The sequence below is a fragment of the Candoia aspera genome, chromosome 1 (assembly GCF_035149785.1).
Source record: "Candoia aspera isolate rCanAsp1 chromosome 1, rCanAsp1.hap2, whole genome shotgun sequence".
Taxonomy (NCBI): Eukaryota; Metazoa; Chordata; class Lepidosauria; order Squamata; family Boidae; genus Candoia; species Candoia aspera.
Window position 1 is genome coordinate 333,626,536 of NC_086153.1, and position 24,519 is coordinate 333,651,054.

Below are 24,519 nucleotides of genomic sequence, written 5' to 3' on the forward strand. Positions count from 1 at the left end.
AATTTAAATTTAGAGGTTTATATGGCCATCCCTCTTAAGGGATGATGCTACCTAGTCTGGTAATGAAACATCTGCAAGCAAACAACCAAGGACAGAGAACACCAAGGACTCTACAGCCTATTACAAATTTTAAAAAACAGCACTAACCTGGGCAACACTAGCATGAAACACACTGTAAGAGTTTTCCCGTTAGGCAAAACAAAGATAGAATAGTTACTTGACTCATCAGTCTCTAAGTTGAATACAAATGCAAAAGGTCTGTCTTCTTGAAATAAGAAAAGGCATTTTGCAACTATTTGTCACCATTCTGGGTGTGCCACCACTGAGGGCAGGTAAACACTATTGCTAGTTGTGATGTAGTGGAGCCGATGCCTTTTTAATTCTGACTACGTCCATCAAAGATTGATTGGATAGCAGCAAGACAGAGTGCGACTCATCAGCCTGGTCTGCAAATTGTGCTAAGCCGTGTTTTACTTAAACCCCAACCTTCAAATAATACACTAAATCTAAGCCAAACAAACCAGGTTACGCCATACTGCTGTGTGTGAATCCAGCCTTGGAAATATAATAGCCACTTTCAGTAGTTCTTTCAGTCTCAAATTATGACACAACCCTTAGAATTTTCTTCAAGGAAATCAATGGATTTCTAAGTGATTATGTGGATTATTTTTAGCAGATACTTTGACAAACTACCATGACTCGGAAAAGTTCCGTACTGTAGTCTAATTGTTACTGTTTTGAGAGAGGTGGACTCACTCATCAGACCACCTGATACACTGCCTTTCCTGAGACTTAGCCGGTCTCCGATAACTGCTTTATTAACTTCATAGATTATGAGGAGGCACAGATGAGTTTTGTTGTAGCCCAAAATACTTGTATAAAGGACAAGTCAGCATGGCCAAAATGCAAAATATCTGCCCTCTTGCTTCCACTTGGCTAATAAAAATGTTCAAACTCATTTTTTAAAAGGACTAATGTGTCCCCTTAGGTTCTCTAGTGCAGCGGCCTGGTCCAGAATGAAAATTGAAATACTGAATGCAGGACAGGGAAGCAAAGGGTATAGATTGACTGTACAATGTTGTTTAATAATGATCATTGTTAAGGAACGCTGCTTGCTTTTATATATATATTTCCTTATTGCAGAATATAATACATATAGGTAAGCAATGACATTAAACATAGGGTTTTTCTACTCTGTTCCATGAAATCCTAGACTTGTGATACAGCAAAAAAGAAAAAAGAAAAGGTCGCTCAAGCACACCTATTTACTAGAGCTTTGCTTCTTGGCCAGGGGTTCCAAGATTTTAACTAAACAGGTTCCACTGCCGGAAAGTGTGAAAACTTGAGCTATGCCACCTGTTTATTATCAATTGTTATTAAGGTGTTCTGCCACTCCATTCGACTGGATTTGAGCAAATCAGAAGACAATGCATTAAACAAGGGACAGTACATTAATAAAGGTGCACAAACATTTGCTGAAGCCCTCAATCATCAAGTTTATAGTGCTACAAAAACCCAGCAGGGAGGAAGTGATCCAGATGTGCAGTAACAACCTGCTCCACAAAAGGGGAGCTATCAATAATGGGGTCCCTGCATATGGGACCTTCAAAATGTTTTCTCATCTCAGTGGATGGGCAGATTCATTTCAGAGCAGGGGGACTTGGAAGATACTCAGGCCCTAAGCAAGCAGGATTTTAAAGGAGATAAACACAACCTTGAAGTGCACCCAATGCAGTTCCTGGGGCAGGCAGATTTAGATGGTGCACAATGTTCAAGGGCAGCCCATGTATCCTGTTGCCCCTTTATCCTCACCACCACCCTGTGGACCAGGCTACAGACATTCCAGGATCTCTCCCAGTACCATTTATGACTAAATGAGATTTCATGCTGGTTGCCGAAGTTTTAATCTCTGGTTTCATGCTGGTTGCCGAAGTTTTAATTTTGGTCCCTGCGTGCTCATGTTGGCTTCTTTTTGGCCCCCAGCTTAAGTCATGAGAGTCAATAATCCTTCCCTAAATGCAGAGAAGCCTTGGTTGATAGGCATACAAATCCCGAGAAGACAGTGCTGACTTGTTTTAACTGCTAACATCAGAGCCACAGAAAGTGTTTTAAAGTAAGGGAGAAAGGAAAAGCAATACTTCCCCTTAAAATTTTTACAAAGAACTTGGAAGGGGTGAAAGTCATGATATTATGAGTCACAATAGTACCCATGGTTAAATGAACCATGATTTGCTATTTACTGAACGAGCCTCGACTCACACAATCCACAGTAAAGGCTCCCTTGACTCCTGGTGGCCATAGAGATACATCCATGTAGTTTTCTTAGCAACAGATGGAAATAAGCTTGCTACTGCCTTCTACAGTATTTTTTTCAATCTTCTAGTCTACGCTTGGTTTCTGCTCCAAATACTCACCAGGCCACATCCTGCTAAGCTTCCATGCCTAAACAAAATCAACCAGGTACTGCCATTTCAGTGACCAAGTTCAATCATTTTGTTATGCAAAACCTGCTAATGTTTAAATTGTTAAATAAGCACCAGTCAAAAAAGACATTGACATGTTTGAATGCATTTATTAAATTCTTACAAAACAGAATACAAAAAATTCTGGCATCAACAAGGTGTTACAAAGGAAAAAGTTCCATCAAGCTGAATCAGTTCACCTGGTACATAATAAAGTGCTTTGTTTTTTTTAAAGATTTTTAAAGGTTTTTTTTTTTTTGTCATTTTCAAACCAGTCCCTTGCTGAAGGACTCTTGCATCTATAGTCCCCAGTGGTGCATTAAGGTGACTTTATGTCAGAACACAAAACCTTTGGCAGTCTTTTATGGTAATCAGAGGAAAATATTTTTCCTGAACTGATTTTTCTCATAAAAGAAAAGAAAAGAAACCTGCTTCACAGTAAAATGCTAAATAACCAGTTCTAAATAGACTTAAATTGAGGAGAGGAAGGCATTAAATCAAAGATGCATCAAGACATTCCCCTGTCCTCATATATGCAGCTAATTAAAACTCATGGAGGTACAAAACAAGATGCTTTCCAATAAAAGTTTTTGCAAAGGAAAATACTGGGGGCAGGATACAAAAGGTTTAAAGTAAGAACTTTGGTAAGAACAGATTAATCTGTGCACAACTAATTGGAAAGTAGCACAATGCAAATTATAAATATGTGGAAAGCAATCTTGAGAGAAAATAGATGGTTGAGATGTCAAGTGGGCATGTTGGAGGCATTCTCACATCTGTCCAGAGGCACAAGTCCATTTCTTTGTAAGTGATTTAAACTCAGTTTAACTCTTTGGGCTTCCAAACCTGGGGAACTGTGCACAGCAGGAGAGTGTTTAAGGCTCTCCAGTGGAGAAATGCTATATCCCCATTTCACAGAATTCCTTGGGGTTAATACAAATGAGCTTGAGTAATCTAAACACCTCCAAGCACTCCATCTCTCCCATCCCTCTAGTTTAATCTGAATTAAGAGGCAAGAAATCTAAGCACCACCAATTTTGGTCAGACACACAAAAAGGAGCACAGTGAAGGGCAGAAAGGTAAACCAAGGGGGGAAAGAAGTCTAAGACGGCTTTCTCCGCTCTGGTAGCCTCTGGATATGCTGAGATTACATCTTTCAGAATCCAACCCACCACAGTCAAGTCACTCTGGGTGAGACTGTTAATTCCATGTGGCAACAGGCTGGACAAGGCAAGTCTAAAACCACTCACCAGGGAAAAGTTTATCTGTGTCCAGGGTTGAAATTAAGAACAAGAAACTGAATCACAGAAATATATCCCCAAAGGCTAAATACTACAGACAATAATTCTGTTTGTAAACCCCATGGGAAAAAACAGATTTGAGACTTGAGCCACCTTGTTTTCTATTGTGTTAACCAAGTCCCTCCCATATTAAAGTGGGTTCCATTTTTTTTCCACCTTTAGATCATCAGAGAAAACCCAGCAACCAAAAAAAACCATTTTTAGTTTAGCTGCGCTATAAGATTTGGGAAAGAATGTGCCCCAAATGCCAACTTCCTAGCCTTCAGCCCATTTCCCACTCAAATTAACTATGATGAAATTTCAGCATGGGCTACTACATCAAGTGCAAAAAAGCCATCCGTGGCTCACAGTATCTCCCTCCAAGTTGAGTGTGGAATTTGGATGCACTTAATATACTTCATTCAAAACCTGAACTGCGATGCACCTTCATGTTGCAAAATCAACTCCAAACCAAGATGGAATTCCACATTGCAAAGGAAATAAGGGAAGTTATGTCATTTTGAAAGAAGCCTTTAAAAAAAATACACCCCAGTGCCAACAGACCACAACCACCCATTTCGGTGGGCCATAGAAATGTCATCCTTTCAAAATAGAAGACAGGACAGAGTTCTCTTTTGGGCACACATGAATCCTTTCACAGATATTCAGTTCATTCACCATCCTGGAGTAAGGGATGATCTTAGTGATGTTTTTATACGTGATTGCTTCACTTCACCCACACTGCCAAAAATGATGTATTTGTTTTAAAAACCTCACCAATTAAAAAGCACACCCAGTTACTTTCCTGGGTCTCAACTCTGACCCACTGCTCTTGCACATACTAAAAAAATGTGCAAACTTGCAGAGACAGGCTATTATGTTAAGATGAATAATACACAGGAGGGGATGCAAAAGCTATTATTTGGCGCTCTGCATGATTTTATTCTGTAACCGTGCACAATTCTGTCATACAATTCCAAACACTTAATAAATTATCTAGGATGTTTTGTTTCTTAAGTATCAGGCACAAATCAGAGACAAAAAAGGGATCTCTGAGCAATCCTTCAAATGCTGACATAATCCTGAGAAGTATCCTTAGTTAAAAAAGACCGATGCACAGCACATGTTTCATCTAAAGAATGCTGGTTTGAAAGATACAAGTCACTGTCCACCATTCCCAACCTATCAGTATACCACAGGCATCCCAGGAGTCTCTGGTACACCCATTTTGGCCCTTTATTATTAATAAAATGGGGGGAAGTAAGAGGCAGTTCTTCCCCTCCCAAAGTAGTATCCCAAATGGTTGGGGAGGAGGACATAAACATCTGTTTCTCAGTTAAGCCAAGCACACACTGGCCTATGATCAAAGTGGCTTAGAGATTTTGCAGACCAAGCTAAAATGCTCGGCCAAATACAGGTACCATGTCACTTCTGGGGAATGGATGCTCTTGAGGGGGAAAAAAAACTGTAAATACACTCGTAACTTTTGATACACTGTTCTTAAAACCGTGTTTCTTTTCAAGGACTGACACAGCAAGAACAACAACAACAAAAAAGCAGGAACAATGCATACTATGTCCCACTGAACAATTTAAAACCAGTTTAGAACCATTTGAATTAGAATAGTACGGGGCTTGGGGCAGAAAGGCAAGAGAGCATGTCAAATTTCCACACTGGTCTAAAATTTGTTGTGCAAACACTGTCCAAGTTTCCCAGCTTCTTTTCGATACAAGTCTAGCATGCTTAGCAACAAGCATGGTTGCTATCCAAACTGGAAGCTGGTGCCTTTGCTTCTTATCCTGAAAGGGTTGAATAGGTCATCCCTAGAGGCCCTATTCTACAGCTACTGTATGGGACAGCTTTTTTGAACAAAATGGCGTGAGCCCACCACTGTATGTTCAAGTGATTTCTTGCCACAAGACTAAGATTTGTCATCTATAACAAAATCCAAACTTATATAGAATTTTGTTCTGAAATACATAAAAGTCCTTTGCTTTAAAAAATAATTTCTCCAATGCTTTAGCCTGCTCAGCTACCAGTGTATTCTGCACCTCACATTCCAGACTGTCCCTTCTTCCCTCCCCATTCACTAATGAAAGAGCATCTAGACTGCACGGTCATAAAAAGCAAACCATAATACTAGAAGGGGGATCTGTCTGTTTTACCCTCTGTCAAGGAAGTAGAGAAAAATATCAAAAGTAGAAAAGAAAGGAGGTGACAAGTTATTTTACAAGCCTCCACACTTATCAAAAAAATCAGTATCCTGCAGTTTTGGCATCTGAAAAAAAAATTACTTCTCTTTCTCTGCAAAAAGAGTTCAAACTTCTTTGCATAGTATTGTTACTTTAAAAAAAAGTCTTTATTCTGAGACAAGCATCATTCTTAGATCACATACGCCCACATGCCCATACGTGCACATCTGGATAGGAGCTGAGGTCAATGGCAGATGTTTTGTCACAACCACTCAAGATGAGTTTATACACATGGCTGTTCAACCAATTCTGCGAAAGTACTGGAGAGGATCCACCTCGTATCACTGGATAAAAAATTCCCAAGGCTTAGAAAGAAGAACAGACAGGTCAAACTGACCTTAAGACAATAAGCAAGATTTTCCCTTGCCATGCACAGCAAACCACACTAAGTTTCAAAACCACCTCTCTAGCTAGTTTTAAAACTACTTTCACTTTCAAAGCAAAGCTAACAGGTTGATCCTCCCCTTGATTCCTCTTAAGGAAGCCCAGTAGATTCCGTAAGCCTTCCCATCCATACCTGTACACTTAGAAATGCAGTCCTCTGCCCATCAACCAGTCCTACACATGCTTTCTTGGAAGCCAATCCAACAGAATTCAGCAGGAGTTGCTCCCAAGCAAGAACGCATATGGCTGCTGGCCCTGTTGCTGATGCATAAAGAAAGACAGGCAGAAAGAATACTGGATTTGAGCATGGCAGAAGTGTCTGCCCACCCACACCCTAGTCACAGCTGCCACCGTATCAAGGCACCACACACATACTCAAGAATATTTTCCAATCAATATCATGATGCAATACTGATTTACGTACAAACATTTCCACTGCCTGGATGTGTGTGCAGTCTTTTTGAGAAATTTTGAGAGCAGGACTTGGGCCTATATATGTCTAAGAGCAGGGGGGAAAGGGGGAGGGGGGCTCATCCCACAGGTCTGAGTCTCCCCCAGCCGACACAAAGAGCCAACAGTCTAATTTCCAGGTGTGCCTGGAAAGCACCATGTTTCATTGTATTCCAGCCTTTGAGAGGAACACGGTGTGCCTTTTTCCTCCTTCAGCTCTCGACTGATTAACATGAAATAATGTCCTTAGAGGCACCTCTTGTCCACCATGACTGATCCACGGTGAAAAAGGGTATCAACACCCAATGATGTGCTGACGAAACATTAAGGACAGCCTCACATCAAGAGTGGTATCAGGACTGAAGGGGACCCCACAGAAATGCCCTCTGGTTGGCCCGCTCCTCTAGACTTAGCATCAATAGGCAGCAGCCAAGCAACACCGATCATGATGCAGTAGCTGGGACCTGCCATTTAATTTCCCACAATGCTCCTTAGTCTTGGTTCCTCATAATGCAGGCAATTCACATTATGACTCTCACGCTTAGTTGTTCAACGCTGGAATACAATGGAGGGGTGGAGAAAATCACAAGGCCCAGACAGCAGACAGCAAAACCATTGGCAATTGTCTGGCAATGCTTACATTGATGCTGGTCCAAAACGCTCAGGCCAGGCTGGGTGATGAGAAGAGGATCAAGCCAAACAGGACCACTGACCAAATACTACTGTTGTCTCTCTTCACATCTTTCTGGAGGGTCTCCCGCCAGAATTTCACCAGATTATGCTACTTGCTGCCTGCTTCAATTTCACATGTTGAAACCAGTTTAAAAAACAAAACAAAACCTTTCAAACACTGAATCCTCCAGTTCCTTCTATGAGACACCATGTGCATCCAAGTACACCAGCTGTTTCTCTACCTTCCCCTATTCCAAAAAGCAAGTTTTTGACCATTTTAGCACATCTGTATGCAACATCCTGAGTTTGATTACAGTTCTGCCCCCCCCCCAATTCACAAGCTTACAGCAGGTCTAGCTTTAAACTAGATGTGTTGTTATTCTCTTACACAAAACCCAGAACTATAAGAACTGTAGTTCTGTAGAGGATGAGGGGAGGGGAAGCTAGAGGTTCCCAGTATTAATTAGTCCCCGTAGGAAGCAACCATCCCTGAGGAATCCGATCTATACTGGTTCAGTATAAGTAGAACCAAAGTTTAAAGGCTCCAAAGCCTGGGAAATATTTCAACATAATTCCCTCAAGCCATATTTTGCCTTTGGGATGGGGAGATCAAACACAATGCATCACCTCAGTTTTTTTTAAATAATAAAGAATTAAAAAAACAGTCACCAAAAGTTGTAAAGGATTGCCATAAACTATTCTGCCACTGAATTTCACCTACTATAGGGCCTTCTACATTTGCAAACTCAGAAGCATTATACATATCTCTATGAATATTTTTGCAAAGTTTTTACAGCCCTGCAGAGGATGGTTTAATTAATGTTGACTACTTTCCGTTCAGATTAAACCTTACTTTTTTCGCAAGAGCTTACTCTATGGAAGTAGTAAAATCATTCCTTTTGACCAGAACATTTCTCACCTCTCCATTATGTCCCCTTATCAAACAGGAAAAAACATAAGGGATTAGATTCAACTATGGTAGATCCTAAAACATGCATCCCTTTTGCTTTTAAAAAAAATTGGACCCCTCCCATTTTAACGGGACATATCTGGATTAAAACAAAATAGGTTTCTTGTATCATCTGCAGCTTGGCCCCTTGAGAAGAACTAGAACAAAACACAAAATACAAAATAAGTGCTGTGAACTTTTCCAGGGGGTGGGGAGAAGGAATCCCACCCTATGCACTTGGGTTTCCTTTCCCCACTTCCCCCTTCTATTTAAATCCCAGATACTACTACTTTCAGCTTATAGAATCCGTACAGTTTTAGGGAAGACTCTGCAATTTTCCCTAAATTCCCCATAAATGAACACTCATACAATCCATGGACTGTAATTGTTTTCCCCCCTGAAGTCACTCCAGTGCTTTTGGGAAAGAGACAAAATAAATCCCCACCCACCCTTAAACCATACAGAAATTTTTAGGTGCAGAATCTGAGTAGTTAAGGGTTTGTTTTTTTAACAAAAGAAATCAATAGCAAGAACAAAATTAAAACAAACATAAAAAAGCAAACACTCTCAAACATATAAATGCTACGTTTAAAAGTTCAGGCTGGGGTGGGCAGACAAGGGAAAGGGTTTCTCCTTCCCCTCTTTTCACAGTACAAGAAGCTGAGAGAGGGAGGGGGAAACAGCACTCCCCACCCCCCAGATAAGCTATCCTTCAGTGGGGAGGAAAGGGCAACTTTTTTTTTAAACCTTTTAAGCAAAAACTACATGTGTATCAAAATGCACTGGGAAGAGGGGAAGCAGGGGGGGTGGATAAGAGTTTAAATACCTTTTTAAAAAAGAGAGAGAAAGGAACAAGAAATGAAACAACCTGTGTTGAAAAAGATCAGAAACAAAAAAGAATCCTTGGAAACCAGCCAACTTGATCTCTTTTTCTTTTTTAAGCTATTCAAGCAGACCTTTTTGTCCGAAAAGACAGAAGGAGGGGGGGAATGGAAGAATGGACGTATATAAGGAAAGGCAGTCACATGTGATCCCCAACCAGGACCAACGGGGTAACCAGATGCTGGCTGGGGTTCGCTTTAGCCATGCCTGTCTTCTGTCTCCGTTTGGCCAGCTTGGATTCGGAAGGGGGCGAGAGGTGCATAGAGCATGAGGTAGCTTTGATGATAATGGGGTGGGTCTCCTCCGCAGCCTCTTCCTCGTGCTGCATTAACTGACGGTTGACGGCAATGGCTTCAGCGGCAAAGGATGTCAACTCTTTGGCACTGCTGTTCCTACCGAGGGCAATCACAGGAAAGCAAATGAGACCCCTTGGCCCTTGTTCATGCATATCCCCCAAGTGAAGAGTTAAAATCCGGGCACAGAAAAATAATTCGGGGCCGGGCATTGTTCCCTTGAGCTCTGTGGGACCAACTCCACTGAAAGCACAATTTGGGCTACATTCCCTGAGGCCTAACTCTACACGTTTCAGGCTGCCAGTGGTCATGGCACCTGCCCTGAGTTCTGGAGGGCACTGACCACACTGGCCTTCCAGACGGCCATGAAAACATGACTCCTCCCTTAGGCCTCAGGGCTGGGTGCTAGCAGAGCTCAATGTGTGTGTGTGCGGGACCAGGACCTGTTTCCGAGATGCCTCAGCTCTTGTATTTATTATATTTGCTATTAATTGTATTTTTCATTTTGTTTTACAGTGGTTTTGTATTGTTAGCTGCCCAGAATTTGCTTAAAGTGGGGAGCCATATAAATTTTCTAAATAAATGAATTCAATGAAGAAAGGCCATGATAGCAGCAGAACTGCCTACATCTTCTGGCAAATCTTCGTAAAGACTTGGTGTTATAAAGTTTTACATTTTTCATTGGTAATACCTATTACTTGTTATTAAGCTGATGTTCTACACCTTAAAATTACCACTGAAATAGTAGCTATTGTATCCATTTTATACTGGTTTATGACCAAAATCTTACTAATGCAGTAAAGATTAAAAAGCTGTTGCTTTCCATGTATTCAGTTTCTGAACAAAAACAAATTCCCAGGTGACAAGAAACCTCACACTTAGCTGTAATTCTCTACTGTGGAAGTTAAGAAAGATTTGAGGTACACCTCAACGTTCTTATTTATTAAAAGTATTTCTATAATGCTTCTTAGCAGAGGGGTTCACTCACCTTTGTAGGATGATTGGAGTGGGAAGCGTGTTATCAGGAGCACACTAGGAAAAAAAAGTTATATTGTCATCACTACAGTCATCTAAGAGTGCCTACAACCCCTTGCAGACTTCAGTGCAGACTTTTTAAGTCACACCTTCTCTGCATTTTTTCCACAGTGAAATTAAAGTTCCATTTAAAGAAATACAGTGGAGACATGTCAACCCTATTTAAATGTATGCTCCTCCAGTAGTTTGCCTATTCCTAAATAAATAGGTGCTTGCTCACTAATCGAGGCACACTCTGGACATGGACAGAAAACTCACTTCACAGAAAACAGCAGTCTGGGGCTTCCAAATCTGTAAGGCCATGTTTCTCAACCTTAGCAACCTTAAGGCATGTGGACTTCAACTCTCAGAATTCCCCAGCCAGCCATGCTGGAGAATTCTGGGAGTTGAAGTCCACATACTTTTAAGTTGCTAAGGTTGAGAAACACTGCTGAAAGGTAAAGTTGCACTTCAATCAAGCCTGATGGCTGGGGATTTCATGGACACATCCACAGAGTTTTCTTGTCTGCAAGGAGTGCCATGCCTTCTTCCTATTTTTTTAAACTTTGTGGTCTAGCTTACATTAACACTGAATAAACCTTTGCCCCAGATAAGCACCAAGGGAAAATAAAGGATCTTATGTCCATCTTTTGTCCACCTCATTCAAGGATGCTCACCCCTTGTACCCACGGATGCTTGAGGACTTCGGCCGCACTCAGACGCTTTTTGGCATCTCTTACAAGAAGCTTTGAAATGAGGTCTTTAGCTTCAAAAGAGATGTGAGCCCAGTCCTTGTCCGGGAATTCATACTTCCCCTCCTGAATGCTTTCAAACAACATATTCTGCAAGAACAGAAAGTTGTGTTAAGAGAAGAAACCAGTGCATCTAAAAATAATAAGGAAATACATACAGGAGCCAATTAAGACATTTCTAAGAGGAGGGGAGAAGCAAAATGGAACTTGTGGGGGGGGGGCTTTGCACTGCTGGCAAACAGGAAGCACCATCTGGGTATGATCACCTGGCAAGCGGGGCACGCTTCACCACGGTCCCAGCCGCAGTCAGTCCCACAGTGACCCACAAAGGGGGGGTAGCCACTCAGCATGATGTACAGAATTACTCCCAGGCTCCACAAATCACAGCGCTTGTCATAGATCGAGGCTTCTTCGTTAAATGCCTCCACCACTTCTGGGGCCATATATTCTGCTGAACCGCACTGGGGGAGGAAAACAAAATTCAGAGTTGGTGGGGGGAATAACAGCCATCAGTTTAGACACTGATTCAGATGCAGTTATTTGCGCAGATGCGTGTGCTTTAAATGGACAGGTCTGTCCCCAGTAACTGCAGAAAAGCAAAATCGGGAAAGATAAGGCGCTGACTTCTGCAAGGATTTATCTCCGATTATTCTTTTGCAAACACATCAAGACGTATCGTTTTCTCTGTCACGTAACACCTAACCATCCCTAGTGAAATTTATTGGCAATAGAATCAGGAATGGTAAGCCAGTGATAAGGCTATCTTCCAAAACTGGCCTAGTCAATGACTAGTCATGATTGCTCAATGCAACCAGGTTTCAGCAATATTTCTAAACCTCAGATTCCATGGAAGTCAGCAACATGGGACGCTGTTGCCCTATGGCCACATTGGAAATAGGAAGCTGGGCTAGTGGCCTACTCTTACATACTCTACAATGAAAACAGAACGCACAGAGGCAGTATACCTCCAGCTGCCAACTGCTCAAGACAAGCAAGAATAGAAGACTCCTGCAAACCACAAACAGCACAAACTGCAGATGAAGGTACAGGCCTGACCAGAGTCAGAAACCAGATACTGGGCCACATGGACCCAGCAAGGCCATTATACCCTTCTTATCCCCTGGAAGATACCTTCTATTTCAGCTGGCAAAAGAACGGAAGCCCACCAGCAGCACATAACCACAGCTTCACCCAACATAAATACAGCCCACCACCTAAGGACATTGCTTCCAAGGAGTTCCTGGAAGAAAGGCAGGGGCATCAAACCTCAGCTGTGATCTCCCAACGCTGTTCCAAACCTCAAAGGAAGAATGGCCAAGAGGTTGGGGGAGGTGGGTAAGAACCTAAACACAAGATCATCTCTAGGAATAGGGTTTGGATCCTGCAGTTCAGCCAAGCTGGCCATCCTCTCCCTTCCTGCAAAAGATTCACTCGCACCTGCACTTCCCACAGTGTCAGATGGGATCTGAGCCTCCAACATGGAAGCCTGGAAAGATCAGAGTACAACATTCAAATTCCCGGCAAGCAAATGCATTTTCCCCCCAAGTTCTCCTAAAAGGCAGAAACGTACCAGCTGGATTCACATGTTTAACCCAAGACCCAGGTTAACCAATTATGTGCTATATTTACATGAAATGCTATGCTACACACACAGCCTGGTTCACTTTTGTTAATGGCTGAGATCTGTAAGGTATTAAACTACAAACTACCAAACCTCATTTTAATCTAGTCAGTGTTGTGTGACCCAAACCATCCAATCCATTTCCAATAGAGAGTTCGTACAAATCCAGATACAGATTTTTCATATGAGTTTTTTTTTCAGTTGGCAAATCAAGCTGCTAATGCTCAAATAATCAGCAAGATTTTTCCTTGTCCCAAGCTAGCATTTCCCAAAATTTTAATACTAATCTATAAATGTTAGTTTATAAAGACATAGGTTCTTTTGACTTTCATATTACAGGCACACTCAGAAAGTTATACAGGTAGTCCTCAACTTACGATCACAATAGGGACCGTAAAATTTATTGTTAAGCAGTATGGTCATTAAGTGAGGTATCACGTGACTGCACCAAATTTTATGACATTTTTGTGGCAGTCGTTAAGTGAATCATCACAGTCATTAAGTAAACCATGCAGTTGTTAAGTGAATCATGTGGTTCCCTGTTGATTTTGCTTGTCGAAAGCTGACTGGGAAGGTTGCAAATTGCAAGGGACGCTGCAACAGTCGTAAGTGCAAGGGCCAGTCACAAGTAACCTTTTTTTCAGCACCGTCATAACTTCGAACAAATGGTTGTAAGTCAAGGACTACCTGTACTTATTTTGTTCTGTGTTTCTTGGTGCTAAACTATTTTGTTCTATCAGCTCCTAAAACAAGGTAGGAGCATTACAACATTTGTAACATTCCAAATACAACTGGATGCCGTTCCCCACCAGCCCCAACTAACACTCAGTGATTACGCAAATCGGGGCTCTTGCCTCATCTCTGACCCTAGAACAAGCAAGAATTCCCTTGGAAACAGGATGTTCCAGTTCATATTAGTTATTCTGGCTTTCTAATATCTTAACATTTCTTTGCCAAGTTTGTTAAAGGGTTGGAATGGGGCTTTGAGGGAGCAAGAAGAGGAAGAATTAGTGTTGCCTCCAGATTCTCCCCATGCCAATGCTACATGCATCACACCAATTGCTATAAGTCTTTGTTTACTCTTCAGAGTGATGTCACTGGTTGGAGTTCAATGCTATACTAAACCTTGATCTATGCCACAGAAGAAAGGTCCAAGAACATACGTGATCCCCAAAAGCAATGCATCACCTCCCAGAGGAGTCCAAAGGTTGCCAACAAATTCTAGTTTGGAAGATGACCCATTAGGAAAATTGTTAAAATGTATAATTGGAGAGTAATCATCTTTGCTGTAATTTTAAGTATAAAGGAAACGTAGTCAAAGCTAGTTCTTATCCTGGTTCTACCAATCCTTCAACACCCAGTTCAAAGGCTAATTCGAGTCCCAAAACTTGTATGACCTGTCGCTGAGATGATGATAAACACTATTCTTGTACGGTCAGAGACCAAAGGACCTGTCGTAGAGAGTTCCATGCATTACAGATGGTAGCTTAGCTTTCCATCAAGAAGTGGGGAGGGGGCAGGGTTGGAGAATCAGAATCTTGAATAGTATTTCTACCAGAAACCTTATTCTGCAGTCAAGATGCAAAGTTGAGTTACTGGGGGATTCTCAGCCTCCATTTTTATCTACCTCACGTCCCTACCTGGCAATTTGCAGAGGATCAAGAAAAGCTAATGGCCTTTCTTGAACCTAATTTCTCAGCAGCTACTCTTGATCACCAAAACCAGAGATGCCCCAAAGCAGTGTACTTCTCAGTGTAAAACATTGGAAGCATTTTAGAAAGTCATCAGGAATCCATTTAGTCAGTCCTATTGGCAACAGAATTATTGCCTCATCTTAGACTTCAGGTCAGATCCACCTTGTACGGGAGGGAAAGAAAGCATAAACTGATGAGAGGAGGGAAAAAGGGGGGGGAGGGGACACCAAAGACCTGGATTTCCACAAGGATGGGCGAATCCTTTAAGCCTAACCTGTTTCCAAATCACTGGAAGCACTACGGCAAAAATAGGAGGCAGGAGTATTATGTACTCTGCCTTGAGCTGTACAAGATACAAGTTGGGATATATATCTAATAATAGATTTTAAAAAATGGTTGGGTCCCTGCTGTGGGGCACCCAGGTCCAAACACTGAAAAGAAAAGAAAAAAAAAGCTTTAATTCCATTGTGCTGTCCCCAAATAGTATATGGAAGACATGAACAAGTAAGTTTTGTATAGTGCCCCATCAGAGCTACATCTTTAGGAGTTTATGGGCAGGGAGCTGTCCAGAACACTGTCTATATCAGTGTTTTTCGACCTTGGCAACCCAGCTAGCCATGCTGGGGAATTCTGGGAGTTGAAGTCCACACCTCTTAAAGTTGCTAAGGTTGAGAAACATTGGTCTATATACATGATAAAAGGCATAAAGTCTCCCTCAAGTTGGATCACCTCCTGGAGACATCATGAAGGAGATTTTTACCTTTCACCATCAACATACATGAAGCTTTGGGGACTTCCCTGTCCATAAGGAGATTACAAATTTATTTAATTAGATCTATCCTCTAATAAGAGAGGAGAGCAAGGTAGGGCACGTAATGGGGAGCAGGAATACATATGAGTGGTTTCATGTTAATTTTTGTCCATCAAGCGGTGTGAGAATTCAAGAATTTGCAACGTATAGGCATTTGGGCAAGGAATTCCAGGCACATGTCTGTGGCAGGTCCTTAATCTGAGAAACACAGGAGGCAGACAGCCATTCTTTAGCTAGGAAGGGAAATGCACTCTTCGCATGCTCAAAGGGATCCTTTCATACATTCCATAGCGAAGATTCCAACAAGTGAACTGATGAACATTTCCCTCTCTGTTTCTTTCCCACTGTGCAAGTCATAATCCGCCGCCTCTTTGCAAGATAAAAAAAAGGCTGGAGATAATAGCAGCTACCCATGGAGCTGGAATTCTCTCTCTCACACACACACACACACACACACACTCATTCACACACAGTGCTGAGTTCACCCTTTGCCACCTCCCCGTCCCTGAATGCAGCTGGATTGAGCCAGCCAGGTGCAAGGAGTCACAGGTCCCTTGCTTGCACCAAGGTTGCATCAGCTGCCAAATTCCGTTCCTCCCTTTTCAAAAGAAGAAAAAAACACGATTGCATCTAACCTGGACAAAACCCCTGAGAACAGGGCAGGGCAGAAGTCTAGAACTTGCTCGACCAGCACACCGTGGGAGCAAAGCCAGCAACTCTGGGGCTGAGCTGTGGCCTTCCATTGTGTTTGACTTCCCAGCTGAGCAGGGCCTGCAGGGAAAAGGAGCCATTGGGAGAATGTTATGTATCCCTTGGCCCAGCAGGCTCTCCAGATGGTTAGCAAAAGCGCCCTGAATCTCAAACGAAAACAAAACCCAACATGGGCCTGTGCTAGATTAAAAACAGTTCTAGTCCCAGCTCTGGTCAGAAACCACTGATTGGCTGTGTTCACACAATTTACTACCCTTGATATGGCATTAACAAACCACAATTCCTTGGTCACGTAACATGCCTTGGCCAAAGGAAGACACTGTATCATGGCTAAGTGTGACAGTCTGGCTCATGCAACAGACTTAGAAAGATGGATCTGACCCTCTTTTGGGTGAACTCAGTTACAGGAGCCAAGGCTACACATTCACCCAACTTACTGCTGCCCATTTACACTGACTGGGTCCTTCCTGAGTTTCAGAAAGGTCCTTCTGTTCAGCTGCGGTAGGAGACCCTCTGGTAGGGCAGATACCAAATGCAGGCAGAATGTGTATTTTAAGGCATAAATATGTCTCCTGGAGAAAAAGAGAAAGAGGAAGAAGAGGCAAAATAAACTGTAGTTACTAGTATTGCAAAGAAAAGATACAGCTGAATTTAACAGGGCCTTTTTCTCTCCACTTGGTCTTCAAGACCTGTGCTACAATAGGAACAAGGCATTAATACCCAATACACTGAATGAGAAGGGCATCAAGGTCGTAACTCTCCTACTGTTCTTCCTGGGATTATTGCAGCTGGCAAGGGGGTCAGGAGGAGTGGACAGCGAGAAAGAAACCGTGCAGAAAATTCAAATTAAGCCCCTCCCTCCCTCCCTCCTCGCAGCCATGTCCATGCACCTGTGAATATGCTCAGGTGGAGAGGGGATGTTCCCAGAAAGAATCAAAATCCCCCAAACACCTGGAATCGAATCAAAGACAGGTAAAAATTAATAAAGCAGATTTTGTTGGTTTAGATACCTCCCAGCCATAAGGGAGGGGAAGAATAAAAAGGGAAGAAAGCGATTTCCTTTAAGTAATATAGAAAGGCAAGGCCATGTCCAACCAGATGCATGAACACTCACACACCCACACAGAAAAGCAACCTTAACTGTGCAGCTAAACTTGTGTGGCAAGACGGATGGGTTAGCCTGGCTACACAATAAAGAAGCGGAACTCCAGCCACATCTCAGCCCCACCCTTGCTCCTCCCATCACACCATATGCAAGCCTCTACTGACCCACTTTAGCAAGCTTCTTTGCCTCCCGCATCTGGGGGGGAGGGAGGACGGGATGAGAGAGATGGATGGAAGGCAGAATCCCATCCTGAAGTCTGCTGGTCTGTCACCTAGCCATGGCCAAGGGTGAGTGTCCTCAGCACACACACAGAGAGATTATCAGCCTTAGCATGGGGAGAGAAGTCGCTGGTAAAACCAGCCAGCCATGTTCAGAAAGGCCGGGGGGGTGGGGGGCAGGTATTAAAAGCATTTCTAGCGAAATTTCCAGAAACACAAATCAGCCAAGTGAAATGAGGCGTTTCGTGCACACAGGACCCCAGCTCAGTCCACCATGGAGACAGAATGGTGTGCCTGGCAAGCCAATTCTACAGTGTTTGTGACATAAGGAAAAAAGGGACAGGGCTTTGATCTCACCATCACAAAAGCCACCTTGACTTTTTTGACCTCCCCTGCAGGCACCTCTGCTGCAGAGGGGATTCACACATGCATACATCCAGGAGCTGTATTTCATATGAGAACACTGAAAAGGTTGCTGAGACAGGAGACACTATGGAAAAAGCTGGGTTAAATAGCAGAACAGGGAATGCAGAGATTTAACTCCCTGGCTGGTTTCTATGCTAAAATGGGGTTTAGCAGTTTGTGGTTCAATAGATTGGGGAACCCAGCTACTGCCTGTGCCTGTTGTATGAAACCTGCCATCCCCTTCCACCAGAAGATAATTTGTGCACTGCATGTTAAGTGTGGCTTGGTAATCTCGGTTTAAGAAAAGGTAGTCTCCTTTGAGTTGAGCCAGACTCCTGGTGGCTTTTAGAGTCATGCCCATTCAGTTTCCTTGGCATGATACAGGTAGTCTTTGACTTACAACCACAATAGGGACTGGAAAATTCATCATTAAGTGGTGCAGTCCTTAAGAGGCATCATGTGACCACACCCAATTTTACGACATTTTTTGCAGCAGTTGTTAAGCAAATCACCCGGTTCCCCATTGATTTTGCTTGTCAGAAGCTGGCTGGGAAGGTAGCAGATGGTGACCATGCCTCTGGGATACCGCAACTGTTGTACATACATGCTGGTTGCCAAGCACACAAATTTTGCTCACATGAACTGCAGGGACACTGCAATGGTCGTTAAGTTCAAAGACTGGTCGTAAGTCGCTTTTTTCAGCACCATTGTTAATTTCAAATGGTCACTAAATGAATGACCATAAATCGAGGACTACCTGTAGTGTTTTGCTATTCCCTTCATAGCATTATAGGGTTGGAAGGGATTTTGGAGGTCTTCTAGCCCAACCCTCTGCTCATTGCAGGAATCTTAATACCATTCTGGACAAATGGCTATCCAGTCTTTTCTTGAAAACCTCCAGTGATGGAGCACCCTATCTCCCAAAATATTTTTCTGACTTGAATTATAGTATTTATTATATTGATTTATATAGCCACCCATCTTACCAGATGCAACTCTGGGCAGTGAATGTAAGATTAAAAACCAACAGCAAAATAGCAAACAAAAAACAAGCAAACAAACAAAATAATACAGTAAGAACGTAGTGCTGCTTGAGAACGATCTAACCAAATCCATGTAACAACAATTAGGCTAAAAAAAATGACATTCTGAAGGTCTCCCCTCCAAATACTAACCAGGCTGGATCCTACTTAGATGCCAAACCCTGAGAAGATCACCAAGGTATTGCAACCTGCCGCGATGTATTTTGGGAAACCATCTACTAGAGGACCTTAGGATCAGCTGCTTTCATTCATCAGAACCTACCTCATTATTGCACATCTCCAAGGGGGCAGGGAGATTTGGGCAAAGTTTGCAGAACAAGAAAAAAATGTCATATACCTCAGAGAGATGATGAAATGGCCAGACAGAGGATTAGTAAGGTATTACTGTCTTAGAAAACTTACTCTTCCAACCATTCCTCTGCCCCAACATTTTGGGCCACCCAAAGTCAATCAGCACTCTGTTTTATTGGCCTATTTTAAGAGATCCTTTACCTTAAGGTAGAGATGGACTGATTTATCAGATAGACAAATATCTTAACAAATTTGAGGAGAGCAAGTGCGGGTCACCCTAGTCATGGAAAATCTACAAAGGTGGCACTTTAAAAAAAAATTGACAACTCTAATTTAAAACTGAAAACTAACTGAAATGCCTGCAGTTGGCATGCATTTCCTGACTCAAAACAAGCAGAAAATTACATTACCAATATTTGGAAATTGCATCACCAAAATTCTACAGGCCGCTAAAGAGTGTTCCGGGGGCAGGGTCACAAAAATGACTTATTGTAGCACAAATGAGCCAGCATCTGCTGCCCTTCCTGCTTCAAGCTGTGTGGTTTTTCTCTACTTAAGCGTGCAGTTTCTTGCGTGTGGCTGGGTATAAATTTTGGCTACCTAAGTCATGGGAGAGGGAAGATGCAAAGTATTTCATTACAGAGCCTCTGCTTTGAAAGCTGACTATCAGCAATAAAACTGGTTCTGTGAAGCTTAAATATGTTAAAAAATAAATAAATAAATAGCAGGCTTCACTGGCTAGAATTTCCATAAAAAGTCTAGCTGCAACTTGACAGCTGCATGCAAAATTGTCTCCAATTTTCCTTTAGAAATTAAGAAGATCCCAAGCAAGAACTTGAAAAGGATAACGCAAAAGGATGGGTTGGCATGCAAAAGAGAGCAATTATCTCAGGGTAGATAATGTATGATGATTGACTGAGTACTTCTCTGAGCGTTTCTCACCAAAGGAGGCTGGGACTCATCCTCCTTTGGTGAGAATATTAAAAAGGGCAGTTTTGAACCCTTACTTTCCTTAATTCATTTTCTCTGATAGTGATTAAGTAAGAACCAACATATGCAGAAGATCCTGATGACACAACACCCCAAAAAGGAAATTAGTTGGAGCCAAAACTCAGGATTCCTTTGAAATTAGAATATTACACTACCATCCATGAGTGTCAAACTTTTCAAGGACTGCCTAACCATCTGCCCAAAGAACAACAATGCCAATCATTTAACCTAAACTACCAAGCTGCCAAAGTGGCCATTTCACTACCAGTCTAGAAGAGCTTATTCAGGCTTTTATGTGGTGGCTTGACATGCATGCTGGATTGCAAGCAGGTATTTCAATTTCTCTGTAAATTCCGAAGGATGAATTTTAGGGACCCTACCTTGAGAACAACACACACACAGGTCACACTGACCTCCCAGAGATTCCTTCCATTTATGGAACCATCAGTTACCACATCAAACACATAAAAGGGTGGCCAAATCAACAAAGGTCCGTGAGTCTAGCATCCTGCTTCCAAGAGGGGTCAGATGCCTTCAGATATCCCACAGATAGTCCACAGAAGCCAACATCCTCCTTTCCTATTGGCATCAAGCATTAGTTAGAGAGAATGCTAAATGAAATCCCCATGCTGAACATGCCTAATACCTATTGACTGATTGCCTCCCTTTTGTGAATCAACTGAATCCTATTTCAAAACCTGTTAAGTTTTTAGCAGCAAATCTCATAAAGTCAATATACACCGTATAAAAACAAACTTTTCCATTTAAAAACAATTTCCCTTAAATGAGGCCCTCCAGACCACCAGACTGGGGAGAAGTTTTGAGTTTTTTAAAACATCCACTTGACCTATTTTACTGGGTGGTCAATCCTTGTACAGCTAGTCCTCGCTTAACGACCACAATTGGGACTGGAATTTCAGTTGCTGAGCGAAGTGGTCATTAAGCAAATCCAACCCAATTTTATGACCTTTTTCACAGCGGTTGTTAAGCAAATGAGCGTTAAGTGAACCACATGGTTGTTAAGCAAATCATGTGGTTCCCGATTGATTTTGCTTGCCAGAAGCCAGCTGGGGAGATCAAAAATGGCAATCACATGACCACAGGACACTGCAACAGTCATAAATGTGAGCCAGCTGCCAAGCACCCAAATCATGATCACATGACCACAGGGATACTGCGACGGTCATAAGTGTGAAAACCAGTTGTAAGTTGTTTTTTTTCAGCACTGTCGTAAGTCTGAACCATCACTAAACAAATGGTTGTTAAGTGAGGACTACCTGTACAAAGCTTTTTTCTTTTCCTTCTTGCTCATCACCAGAAAGCACCCTTCCACCCCATGATTCTATGAAGTACATTTCTCCTTGGGGGACTACTTACCGGAGTGAGTAGCTCTGGGGTGGAGATGGGGGAACAATCACCGTTCAGCTTGATCCCACTTCCTAAATCAAAATCACAGATTTTCACCGGGGAAACCTGGTATTGCAGACAAATGGGGGCACAGGGAGGGGATGGGAAGGAAAGAAAGGTCATCTCTTTTGGAAAAAAAACCCATGTTCATTAGAATTTGAAATTCCATCATAAACTCAAACCCTCCTTGTTATGCACAATCTAAACAACAGTCCATGTTTATACTTGATTAGCTCACTTATCACCACATCATACTGTATCAGCAAGTTCCTCGGATCTGCCTATCTTGCAGCACGTGACCCCATCAGAAACTGGAGCAATTAAACCATTGCTTACCTGATTTGAACTCTCACAGAGAATATTTTCTGGTTTTAAATCTCTATGTGCTATTCCTGTAATAAAAGAAAGAAAGAAGCTTAACGTTAGCAGTTAATGCTTTCTGCTTTTGACTGGAAGAACATGACGGAGCAGCTGCACGAGTGGAAAAGACACAACTGAAATACGGAAAGGTTGAGTCAAGTTGTGTAACCTGATCCTGCAGAAAGAAGCCACCGGTCCATCTAACCAAGCATCCTGCTTCAAACCGTGGTCAGCCAGATATTTCTAAAGAAACACACACCCTTAACAGCTAGCGCTTATGGAAGCCAGAAGGGTCCTGTCCCTTCTGTTTTATCCCAGATCCCTTAACTACTGGATTTAGAAAGCTACTTAGGAAGCAAAGGGTACGTTTAATTCAAAGACTTTCCATCTGTCTCTTCCTCGCATGAAACTGAATACCCCAGGAGTTCTCTCCTGTGGCCTGGCTCAGCATTTGCCATTCAGAGACAATCACAGAAGCTTCACTTACTAGCTTAGGTCTCAGCCACCAAGCAGGTGTTATTAAAAATATTTATATCCCACCTTTTCAGCAACACCACCACCTAATGTAGTTTCTATCAGCGTAACTTTAAAAAGACATTATCTAAAAGCAGATTATTTGAGATATCAACATTAAGCTCAGCAGATACACTCAAAATAAAATAAAATAAAAATAAAAACAGCATAGGCAAAATGCTGTCAGGGAAAGGGGCCAAGTCAAATTCTGGGGACAGGGACTTCCAAATTTGGGAACCAGTGTAGATAATGGCCACTTCCACTTCTCCATTGGCTGAAGGAGAAAATGGTCCTTCAGACTTCCTGGTCCTAAATCGTGGTCTCCGTAAACTGGTCCACTTTGAAAGCCATCTAAGTTGATGGTCGTCACTGTATCTTGTGACAGGAAGTTCTGTTAAGTCTGCTCCATGCAAGGAAATGTCCTTGCCCAAGCATTCAATCAGATGCCTCTAAATTTTTCCAAGTAACTCTGTTTCCCAACTGCTAGTATTAAGGGAAAGAGCTAACAACTCCTTAACAAGTATCAGTTATAATCTGTAGCAACCAGCTACGGCTGGGTTTCATTGCATAGCTGCAGATATTTCCCCAAATAAAACATATATATTTACACACAAAATAAGAGGAAAAGGCAAAGTATACAGAAGTTCCCAGATCAGGCCTCTGCAGATTCCTGGGCATCATAAAAGTTGCTGAAATGCAGTGTGAAAAGATGAGGACCGGCTAACGCAGATAGCTCACCGTGGCCGTGAGGTATGCTCAGTGCAGTGTTTCTCAACCTTGGTAGCTTGAAGACGTACGGACTTCAACTCCCAGAATTCCCCAGCCACCCTACTTGGTTGAGAAACACTGGCTTAGTGGGTTGCAAGCATGCAACAGGAGAACTCAAGTTGCAGAGTGTGCTCCGGGAAGACCAAGAGATAATTTGCCCGCAGCACTCATTTTTACCCACCTTTATTGTGCAAGAAATTAAGGGCACTGGCTATGTCGTGCACCACCATGCTGGCCTCTAGCTCGTTGAAATGGCGTCGACGATGGATGTGAGTTAAGATGGAGCCTGGAAAGAGACAGTGGCAGGCCCGGTCACGCCACGGACCAAAGACCTGACGCTCTCTGCTTACAGATGTAGATTATATATGGACAATTACAACACGGACAATTTATGGTTTTTCTCTCCTTACTTAAACTGGAGAAAATTGGAACTTTAAGAAAAAGGAGTTCCCCCGCCGGCAAAACCCGTTCGTTTTGCCAGCGACTCACCTCCCCTCATCTTCTCAAACACGAGGTAGAACCGGTCCTCTTCCTCAAAGAACTCTATCAGCTCCAGGATGTTCCTGGAGAAAAAATGGAGGGGAGGCATATTTAGGGATGAGAAGAGACAGGTGAGAAAAAGAAAGTAAACCCATTTCATTTTCATTCAAAAGTCTACCCTGATCATCGACCTATTTTTCCCAGTGGCAAGCAAAACACCTCTAAACAGCCACAATGCAGAGCATGAAGCCCATACCTTCCTCTACCTAGCAGCTCGTATCCAGAGGTAGAGTGCCCCTAAATATGGAAGCACTACTAAGGTATCACCTATTAGCTGACAGATGTCTTCTCTGTCTCAATTTAGCCAATGTTTTTTGAAGTGGGCAACCAAGCTGTTGATCACCCTCCTGTAACTATGGAAACTGAAGTTAGTCACACCAAAGCTGAGTTCACACAACAGACTAAACTCTACACCAAGGTTTCTCAACCAGGGTTCCGTGGCACCTTAGGGTTCCATGAGAGGTCACTGGGGGTTCCCTGGGAGATCACGATTTATTTAAAAAATTATTTCAAATTTGGGCAATTTCACACTAAAGAGGTACGTTTCATTCTTCATTTTTAGTTTAAGAACACTGTTAAGGCACATATACAGGCCTACCCATGAAACTAATAGAATAATTTTGTAATTTCTGGCCTATATTTGAGCCTGAAT

At 42.4% G+C, this 24,519-nt stretch overlaps 1 protein-coding gene across 1 annotated transcript in view; it reads right to left on the minus strand.

Moving 5' to 3' along the window:
* Positions 1 to 2,552: 2,552 nt before the first annotated feature.
* Positions 2,553 to 24,519, minus strand: part of MKNK2 (MAPK interacting serine/threonine kinase 2) — a 42,893-nt gene continuing 20,926 nt past the window's right edge. Inside the window, exons 7-14 of the mRNA XM_063290778.1 lie at positions 23,817 to 23,890; positions 23,509 to 23,613; positions 22,023 to 22,078; positions 21,657 to 21,752; positions 11,657 to 11,851; positions 11,316 to 11,480; positions 10,613 to 10,656; positions 2,553 to 9,723 (exon numbers count right to left, since the gene is read on the minus strand). Coding sequence (XP_063146848.1) covers positions 9,471 to 9,723; positions 10,613 to 10,656; positions 11,316 to 11,480; positions 11,657 to 11,851; positions 21,657 to 21,752; positions 22,023 to 22,078; positions 23,509 to 23,613; positions 23,817 to 23,890 — 988 coding nt within the window. The 3' untranslated portion in view covers positions 2,553 to 9,470. The remainder of the gene's footprint in view (positions 9,724 to 10,612; positions 10,657 to 11,315; positions 11,481 to 11,656; positions 11,852 to 21,656; positions 21,753 to 22,022; positions 22,079 to 23,508; positions 23,614 to 23,816; positions 23,891 to 24,519) is intronic.